At 44.1% G+C, this 10586-nt stretch overlaps 1 protein-coding gene across 1 annotated transcript in view; it reads right to left on the bottom strand.

Moving 5' to 3' along the window:
• Positions 1–124: 124 nt before the first annotated feature.
• The window catches only part of Dcbld1 (discoidin, CUB and LCCL domain containing 1), a 79399-nt gene continuing 68937 nt past the window's right edge, over positions 125–10586 (bottom strand). Inside the window, exons 7-11 of the mRNA XM_021205180.1 lie at positions 7988–8028; positions 6772–6859; positions 5410–5459; positions 2995–3114; positions 125–1986 (exon numbers count right to left, since the gene is read on the bottom strand). Of these exons, the coding sequence (XP_021060839.1) occupies positions 1466–1986; positions 2995–3114; positions 5410–5459; positions 6772–6859; positions 7988–8028 (820 nt within the window). The 3' untranslated portion in view covers positions 125–1465. The remainder of the gene's footprint in view (positions 1987–2994; positions 3115–5409; positions 5460–6771; positions 6860–7987; positions 8029–10586) is intronic.

Raw genomic sequence — 10586 nt, 5'->3', positions numbered from 1 at the left:
TGAGTTCCAGGACAGCCAGGGCTACACAGAGAAACCCTGTCTCGAAAAAAAAAAGAAAAAGAAAAAGAAAAGATGAGCGCCTCTCGCTAACTCAGTAGGTGGGGGCCAAATAGAAGTCAGGGGCTCTCTGATTTGGCATAGTTTATTACAATTAGTACACACACACAATCATGTAAACGCCATAAGGTAAATGGTTTAACCTCCACTATGAGCTCTCAGCACCCTACTTTAACATCGATAGAATTCACAGAATATGACAGTCACACAAATAGGATTGTAATACAATTTGCAAGGAAAGGATTTTTTGTTTGTTTGTTTTTGGTCCATGTTTTCTTCTAATAAACAAGACACATACTTTTTCCTCTTTGGCAAAAAGAGGTTAAATCCTCCCAGTTCATTCACAAAGTAAACTCAGGGAAAAACAACACAAAACATGAGGTACAGCCGAGACCTGGGTATACGCACATATGCAGGGGACAAAGAAAACTGCTTTTAACATCACCAGGACAGTTACTAGCTCTCCACTAGAAAAAGCTCTGCTTCTGCGCATGCGCGAAGCCATATGACCCGACATTTGTTTTCCAGGGACAGTGGAAGTCACCCACATGCATTATCTCTGGAGAAAGTTGTAAGAAGTAGGGCTTCTGGGCTCAGCTGTATTTTTAATCTGAGGTTTAGAAATACTTGATATTCCTGCCTCGAGCTACAAGCCCTGTGCCTCCTTCCTTGCAAGGTGTGGATGAACAGTGTGGATAGTCTTGAATCTCAGCATCCTGGAAAGGTAGATTTGCTTAGGAACACTGTGCAGTAGGCTAGGCCCTTTCCTTAGAGAATGTGGTCCCTCAGGATGCAGCTGGGACCCATGCAGGCCCCAAGGAAAGTCTAAGAAAGCAGGCTGCAGCTGCTAAAGTCGGATGCTTGCTTGCATAAATGGGCCACCATTGCTAGCAATCACCCACCCTAGAGTGCTTTACATGTTTCAAGTAATTTCATTTCTTCCAGAAGACAGAATGGTAAAAATGCTTTTACTTTATCAAAAAGGAAACGAGCCACAACAACCAACAAGGTTTTTAAACAGACCTGCTGCTTACAGCATCAGATAATCAAATACACCGAGAAACACGAACACACGCAAATCCCGTGTTTTCTCCTTAAGCTCTGTGTAGAAAACAAACACCGCAAACTTCGTAATGTTAATTCGTGTTAAATATAACTGTACAAATTGCACATTTTACAGCACAGCGTCACAGTTAGACAAATGAGAAAAGTGTCCTTGCTCTAGCACAACAGAAACCAACTGGCTCTGCTGGAAGGGTTGGAACAAAACCAGCTACACAGTTCTGTAAACAGTAAGTGAGGTTGTCTCTAGGATCCTGAAGAGTCACACATGCACGCGTGCACATTTCTTCCAGTGACTCGCAGCGGTGCGCGCTCAGTACCACAGCAGGTTTCTTTCACATTGGGTTCACAAAAGAGCAGTCATGGCCGTCTGGTTGAGGGGCACAAGACCGTTTCTGGGTGCCGAATAACCATCATCTCCCCCGGATGTCGTCTGTGACTGAGAGGATGGGTCTCTGCTGTCCAGGAAGCTGCTGGCAGCAGGCTTGTCGTAGCCACCACCCACAGGCTTGGGGCTTGCTGGCCTCTGATAGCTTTCAATCTGGGTGGTTCCTGCATCAGGCAGAAAGCCTCCAGAGGAAAGGGAGTGTTTGTGAGTGGGCCTGGGTCCAGGGACTCGGTAGCCGCTCTGTGTGGAGAAGGTGTGAGCTCGCAGCAGGTGCCGCTCCACGATGGGTGTGGCATACTCGGGTTCTGAGTGCGTCAAAGGCAGTGCGTACTCATGGCGGCCCGGGCGGTGAGGACAGTCATAGTGGCCGCTGACCTCAGTGTTCACTCTGGCCTCCTCAGTGTCTGTGTCCATGGGCCGGAAGGTAGAGCCTTTTCTCGCGACTGTGCCTGTGCCAATCATGAGAGGCTGCTGATAATCTAAAACCAAATGAAAATCATTAGTGCACCAGGTGACACGAGAGCCAGGCAGGCGGTCGCGGTGTTTCTAGCATGAGCTGTGTCAGCCATCTGTTAGATCATGGGGGCTGTGGAAGTCTCACTCAGACCCTACACACAAGCAGTGTAAGGTTGCTCTGGGGGGCTAGTCTAAGACGACTGACAGTCAGGAAATAAAGCTGGAAGAGAGACATACTGATGCTTTCTCAGAGATTCTGAACCATTCTGACCCCTTACTCTAAACTCCCTCCCCTCAAAGGCAGGATATGTATTCATTCATCCCTCAACTAGTCTTTCTTGTCTCTCATTCCCAGTACTTTAGTAAAAACCTGAGTAGCAAACATGAATTAAGAGCTTCCTCCCAGCACTCGGGAGGCAGGGCCAGGCGGATCTCTGTGAGTTCAAGGCCAGCCTCGTCTACAACTTGAGTTCCAGGATAGCCTGCACTACACAGAGAAACCCTGTCTCAAACAACAACAACAACAACAACAACAACAAGCAAAACAACAACAATAAAAAGTTTGCTGAGGGTTGGTGAGATGGCTCAGCAGGTAAGAGCACCTGACTGCTCTTCCGAAGGTCCTGAGTTCAAATCCCAGCAACCACATGGTGGCTCACAACCATCCGTAACGAGATCTGGCACCCTCTTCTGGAGTGTCTGAAGACAGCTACAGTGTACTTACATATAATAAATAAATAAATCTTTAAAAAAAAAAAAAGTTTGCTGAGACTAGCAGTGCTGTGGGCCTCTCATTATTTAAGTCATTGTGTGCCCTGAAGGTGTGCTCAACTCAGGTGAAGGGACCATTGACTAATATCTTTATATTAGCTTGAAACTCTTCATAGAGTACCGGGATGGGGGGCGGTGGAATAGGGGAGCACACTTCTGCTATAATAAAGTATCTTACTTAGCCTCACTGCTGTCCTGATTCATGTCTCCCACAAGCATGTCCTCCTCAGAGCACTCTGTCCCTGGGGTATGACACTCACCTGCCATATCACTAGTGATGAGATCCAACTTTTGTGTCATCTCTTTTTCATTGTCGTAGCTGATGGTAAATTCGGTTGACTGATGCCTGGCAAAGGGATATTTAATCTGCTTCCAACAGCCTGAAATCAAGAGAATATGAGAGCAGACATCAGGCATGTAATTCACATACCCATGTGTTCTTCTTTGGTATGTCAGGAGTCACTGTCTTGCAGGATGCTGACAAACCCACAGCCACAGCTCTTTGGTTGTGTGCAGAGCACAGCATGAGAAGGCGGGCCCTTCCATATGCACATTACCCACTAATAGCTTTATTTTTTTGAAATAGGGTCTCTTTATATACTCCCAGCTGCCCTGGAACTCATTATGAAGACCAGGCTAGCCTTGAACTCAGGGAGATTTGCCTGCTTCTGCTTCTTGAGTACAAGGATTAAAGGTTACACCAGCATGACTGGCTCCCATGGATGGATGGGCAGCTCAGTGGTTAAGAGCACAGGCTGCTCTTCCAGGACTCCCTTTCGATTTCCAACACCCACAGGGCAGGTCACAACCATCTGTAACTCCAGTCCCAGAGAATTCAACACCCTCTTCCTGACCATGTGGACACCAGGCAGGGACATAGTTCACAGATATACATTCAGGCAGACAAAACCACCACACACATAAATTACATTTCAAAAAAGTGGATGTAGCTGGTTGTGGGAAATATTAAAAAAAAAATGAACCCGCCAACTCTCCATGAGGAGCGTGAGGAATGACAGAGGAGGAGGTGGAAGGAAGATGGAGCAGAAGTACGTGGCTTGGGGAAACCGTAAGTTATATGGATCTCATAGATGGGAAATAGAGCAGTATAGTAGTAGATCTGCCTGATCCAGGCAGGTAGCTTGTATTCAGATTAACTGAGTTGTGACTTCTTTGACCGGGCTTTTGGGGTTGGAGATTTACCCTTCAGTAGCCTCCAAGCCCTGGAGTCATCTAGGCACATTTCCTGTAGGCACATAAATTCCTAACCCAAAGGAGACAACGCAGCTGTCACTTAGGCTCAGCCTTTCCTCAGCATCTTCAGGCCACTGTAGTTTCTGGGAAACTGAGGAATGGACCGGGGAGAGTCCATGGGTTTGATTCGGAGAAATTTTAAGACTCAGGTCAGTAGTAGTCACCTGCAATCCCAGGGGCTCAAACTCCCTAGCCCGGTCTGCATGATTTTGATTCTGAGACTAGAACCCAGGCCAGGCATATGTTCAGCCCACGGACAGGGCTGATGTCACTCCTTGATGAGTGTTGTAATCTAATTTCCAGTATACATACACAAATGAAAAAGCATAAAATTTAAACAGGATAGGGCTCATGCTAAATACAGATGTGGCGGCATGAAAACTCTGAAGCAGAATATAAACCAGATATGACAGATTTCTTCCTTGTAGCTTTGCTATTTCAAAGGGAAAGGAACTTAACTCTTTTTCAAACCAGAGAGTAGTCTCCTCTTACCTACAGCTTATGCTCCAAAAACAAAAGGGACCATGGCCCAAAAATACTAAATAGAAAAATTCCAGAAGCAATTCCTGTTTTAAGCTGCATGTTGTCCTCACACAGGAACCACGTGACCCATCCTCCTGTCTGTTCTCTGTATGCCACCCTCCTGGAAGGTTAGTGTACCCCGACAACTTGACAGAATCAACACTCAGCCGGAAAATGGGCATATGGTGGTGAGGATTATTTTGACTGTATTAACTAAGGTGGATTTGCATACCCAGCCAGCATGGTGGCATCCCTTTCCTTCCTGGGAGCCTGACCCGGACAAGGGGAACTGGGCAGCAGTCTGCATTCATCCCCCCTGCATTCATCCCCCCTGCGTCTTCCCACCGAGGATGCAGTGTGACCAGCTTGTTTCAAGCTCCTGCCATCTTTACTATCCACCACAATGGACTGGACCTTGCACTCTGAGCATAAACAGCCCCTCTTCCTTAAGTTGCTTTCTTTCAGATTATTTTATCACAGCAAGAGGAAAAGAAACTGAGACACTCCCCTTTAGTCACCTTATGATGTGCCCAAAGCAATGTGGCCACTCTACTCAATACAGTTGTCCTGTTTTGTTATTACTTAGCGTTTTGTTTTGTTTTGTTTTGTTTTGTTTTTTAAATCCCTCACCATGTCTAATACATAAACTACATTTTATCAGGGCTAGGCATGTAAAGACTTTATGTATATGGTTTAGTTCTAGTTACAGTCTTGAGCAATCCTTAGTGTCTTGGGTTATCACTCACAGAAAAGGGTACAGAACCCAGGATCTTGTACGTATTAGGCAAGTGTTCTACCACTAAGCTAGGCAACACCCATCCTACAAATGTACTGCATTAACAGACCTTGGAGTTTCCCCTGAAGACAGAATAAAACCGTAGATGGAGTTTTTAACCAACCTGTTTTTTGAGCATCAGCTGACACATATGGATTTCCTTTCTTTTTCCTCCTGTCAAGACAAAAAAAAAAAGCTCTACTGAATATTCGTCAGTGTCAATTTGTCTGCCTGTGTCCTCTTATAATATGAAGATCAGAAGTACTTACCTCATAGGTGGTTCTGAAGATGGAATTTGCTAGACGCTGTCATATGCTTAAAAAGCTCTGTGTATGTATGTGCATGTGTGTGTGTGTATGATCATATGTAAATGTATCTTATAATTAAGATCACATATGTTCACTGAGAGAATGTATACTAATTTTATTTTGTATATTAGAAAGCAATGCATGATTGCTTGATTTTTCTCAATGGCTCAGAAAACCAATAAAATCCTTAAGTAATTTATAAGAATCATTTTATATTCCATTTTTTATAAGTTATAGGTGCCTTTAAAAGCAATTAACATTATCAGTTATGTTGAAAGTGTACAATTATTCGACATTCTATTCATACTAATGTATATATCTATAAGTTCTAAAGCTTTTTAAATTGTAAAAAGAGAACCTGAGAATATTTTTTTTGTTTAAATCCAATTTCTATCATTTGTTATAATAATAAAAATAGCATATAGAGTAATAAAAAGACTCAGTGAATAGTGAATGTCTTTGTTCCAAGAGAAAACAGCCACATCAGACGTTGCTAGGCCATGGTGGGAGCTGAACCCAGGTGCTGGATCTTCTTTCTAATACAATCTGCATTGGGTGGGGGGCGAAGGGAGATTTCACAGGGAACATGTCAGTTCCCAGATGTTGGTCCAGCAGTGCTCATGTGGGAAGCCATTGAATGTAGTGCTGCACAATTCCTATGTCAACATCTGGACCAAAATTGCTTGTAAATATCAACATTTCATCTCTAAAGAAGGCATGCTGCTTCTTTAACACATATGTACCAGAGGAGTAAACTTTTGAGGTTTATGACTGTTAGTTATGATTTTTCCACTTGGTGGAAAAGCACCTCTGGGTTCGTCTGTAAGCATGTGCCTAGATGGGAAGATCCATCCAAGTCGGGAATGGTACCATTTCCTGGGGTGGGGTTTCGGAGCAAATAAACGGAGAATGTGATAAACGGCAGCGCTCCTCTCTTCCTGATCCCTGCAGATCCTGACATCCTACAGATATGATGTGAGCAGCTACATCACACTCTTGCTTCTGTCCTCCCTAACTGTGATGGGCAGATTGAGCAGACTGTGTGTCCAAACTGTGAGCCCAAACAAAGCCTTCCTCCCTTCCTTAAAAAGCTTTTGTTAGAGTAATGAGAAAAGTCAACTAATAAACTGCTTATGTATATAATTAGAGAAAAATTGACAAAGTTTCAATTCACATACTTTCTGCAGATTGCAAAGATCCCCATTCCAGTCAGAAGGAGGGCAATGAAGATCACTGATGGAATAGCCACGGTTGTAATATTCATTCCTAGAGGAGAAAGCCACAGTTACAACACAAATATCACATAACTCACAAACACACAAAAACTCAGCTTCAGAGCTGAGTGCAGTGGTGTACAGCATTAGCCCCAGCACTCGGGAGGCAGAGGCAAGAGGATCTATGTGAGTTCCAGGCTAGCCAAGGATACAGGGATACACACTGTGAGATGCTATCTTAAAAACAAAAAAACAAGCACTGGGGAAGCAGAGGCAGGTGGATTTCTGAGTTTGAGGCCAGCCTGGTCTACAGAGTGAGTTCCAGGATAGCCAAGACTGCACAGAGAAACCCTGTCTCGAAAAAAAAAAAACAAAAAACAAAAACAAAAACAAAAACAAAATAAAAAACAAAAATGAAACAAAACAACAACAAAAACAAAATAAAATAAGCTTTGTGCACAGAGAAAATGAATACATGTTTGCCTAGGATGTTACAAAGTAAAGTCTGAGCTAAGTTTGGAAACAAAGTTATTCCTCTACCCTAAAATGGCAGCCTTTACGTGTTCCTCAGGATTAGCTCTTACTCTGAGCTTCTTGCTGGGCTCAAGTGAATTCTCCAATTCAGAATTAGACTGGTCAAGGGAGGAAGCTGCACATGGCGGGGTGAGGCTCTTAGACTCAGTGTCCACAGCTTGTTGGGGGGGGGGGGGGGTTGACAGGCAACTGTTACCAAGGCTGGGAAGCTGTGAGGTTCTCGTTGTCCAAGCTGTGGTACATTAACTGAAGAGGAACTGGAGCCTGATGTTCTCAAGCAGCATTTTACTCTGCTACTGAAAACGCCATGCTTCTCCACTATTCTTTCTGCCTCAAATAAAGAGGCACTCCTGTCCCAGAATAGGCTCCTGGCTGTATAAAGTATAAACAAATGGCAGATATCATTCTGCATCTCTCTTTGTGACCCTTGGGAAGAAAATAAAGGACAATTAGAAGTGAAAAATGTCTGCTGGACTTGGTGATGCATGCCTTTGATCCCAGCACTGGATTGCCACAGGCAGGTGGATCTTTGTGAGTTTGAGGCTACTTAGGGTACCTCAAAGGACTACATAGTCTTGGGGTTTAGGAGACTAAATTTCCACTGTAGACTTTAAAACAATAGACTCATAAAAAGCAAGATCCTTACCTGGGGTTATAAACAGAAATCGCTTTTCCGACAGAGAACCACTGAAACAAAGAAGACAGAGGAGGCTCTGAGAGAGGTGCTTTGATGGGTCCAGGAAGCCAGCACAGCTCGGCTTCACATACCTGCCACCACCCGGGGCAGCAAGGATCACAATCCTGACACCTTTCTCCTACCATTTACACCAGCATCTTAAGGGTCAGCTAACTCAAAACTTAAACGAAATAAATAAAAAAAAAAACAAAACAAAAGAAAAGCAGGTGACAAAGGCCAGACTCTGAGACCTGACCTTTCCTAATAGTATTCACTAATTAAATGCAGTTAACCATGACAGTCTCACCTGCATACACAAGATTACTTTATATTTACTCTTCACCATCCTCATTCCAAACTCTCCATGGCTTCCCTGAGTAAAGTCGTCCATCCTAGTGTGTTTTCTATCACTGTGACATTCAAGCATCCAGAGGGGAAAAGGTCTGCTTCACTTCATAGCCCTTCAATCAGACTCCATCACCAAGTCAAGGAAAGAACTAATGAAAAAACATGGGGGCAAGGAGTAATGCAGGGGACACGAAGGACCGCCTGCCCAGGGCTGGAACAATCCAGTTGACTGGGCCCTCCCATATCAATCATCAATCAAGAAAATCCACCCCAGTCATGCCCACGAGCCAATTTGATAGAGGCAATTCAACTGAGGCCCCCTCTCCCATAAGACAGCCACATATCTCCCTCTGGTTTGTTGCTGTTATCCTTAAGATAGAATCTTGTTCAGGAGCCTGGGCTTCCTGAGTCCTCACTATATAGGCGAAGCTTTGCATAATTCTCTTGTCCCAACTTTATCTTCCTGGGACTCCCTAATCTTGCTGAATGCAATGATCTGTCAGTCCATTCTCCTGCAAACACCTCAAGTTCATCCAGAACAAAATTGCTCTGTGTGTACCATCTTCTTCATCCATTCATCTCTGATGGACATCTAGTATGACTCCATACATTGGGAATAAATATGGACAGGCAGGTGATATGCCAGTAAAAGGCCTTGGTCATATACATTCAAACATGGTATAACGGGGGTAGGGTGTGTCTTACAGTAGTTTTTTTTTTTTTTCAAACTTAATATTTGTATTGATTACTTGGAAATTTCACTTACTTCCTTTTTGAGAACTCTCTGGAAAAGGAACATACTGTTAGAAATAAATTTATAATTCCTCACGAGCCTCTCTTTTATCTGATAGTTCTATTTTCTTTCTCCTGACATCCCAACATAAAGGACTACACAAGATCACATCAAGCACAAATGCTTACACTTGTTCTCCTGGCCAGGAGACACTATAATAATTACTTTTGGCTTTTTGTTGTCAATCAGAGAGGATAAGCAAGGAAGAGTTAACTTTTGAATATGAAGATATGGGTCTCATGAGCTGCTCAATTGATAATGGGTCCATTGAGAGATCCCTGAAACCTACGCCTACAAGTTGTCCTCGGACTTCCACATGAATGCTGTGGTGTGTGCATGTACATGCACGGGCGTGCACATGCGCGCGCGCACACACACACACACACACACACACACTTTTAAAATGTAATAAAACAAAATTTTCATCCAAAAGCTCAAGCTCAGACCTGAGGGATGGATGGTTCTGCTAATGGCTCTCTGCCTATCTTCCCTCCACTATCAGCTGGCTTCATTCTGTTCAACTAACTAAACAGGACAGAGTCACACTAAGGGTAGACAGACCTAGGGGAGGACAGGGCTCTGAGGTATCCACAGTGGGGTAAACAAATTCCATCAAATTACAGGAATAAGAACCCTCCCCCGGGACTCCAGCGACAGACAGTCTGGAACAATCTGAGGTAAACACAAAGGAAAGGCTTTCCCTCTGATGGTCAGCGCCTCTTCCTCCTCCTCCTCCTCCTCCTCCTCCTCCTTCTCAGGATGAGGTCAGTCCTTCTTCCTGATTCCATTCTGGCCTACTCAAACTGAGGAAGTGGTCTGACCCCTGGATGAATCCCGAATCCCAGCAGACTGGCTATTTGCTTTAGGGACCCCTTCCTCCTCAGCTGCAACACTTCCTTCAGTGTTGTTTGTCCTGAGTACCAAGCCATCCTGTGTGGGAACAGAAGTTCAATGACCGCAAGTTTGGTGGTTCCCCAAGGGCAAAACATCACAGATAAAAACAGCTGCTCCCTGAAGAACCTTCCATCTAAACAAGTAGAGGGGGCTGGTTTCACATACAGTTGACTCCCTGTTCCAAACAAGGATCAGGGAGAGATCACAAGAGCCAGAGGGAAGTACAGTCCTAGCTATAATTCTGGGCTTTCTACTCCCACCACAAACAGAAAACAAGAAAATCAGTTAAAAAAAACTACATGATATACCACCAATTCCCTACAAGCTGCTAGTCATTTACATTTATGTACATCTTTGGCATGCAAATTTAACTTAAAGTTATTTCAAAATTATATTTATTAAGTCTAACTGCTACATAGGTAATTGAGAGAATGAAACAGGGTTTCTCTGTGTAGCCCTGGCTGTCCTGGAACTCACTCTGTAGACCAGGCTGGCCTCGAACTCAGAAATCCACCTGCCTCTGCCTCCCAAGTG

This window comes from Mus pahari, chromosome 9 (assembly GCF_900095145.1).
Source record: "Mus pahari chromosome 9, PAHARI_EIJ_v1.1, whole genome shotgun sequence".
Classification (NCBI taxonomy): Eukaryota; Metazoa; Chordata; class Mammalia; order Rodentia; family Muridae; genus Mus; species Mus pahari.
The sequence above is the reverse complement of the archived record's forward strand: the minus strand, read 5'-3'. Positions and strand labels throughout refer to the sequence as shown.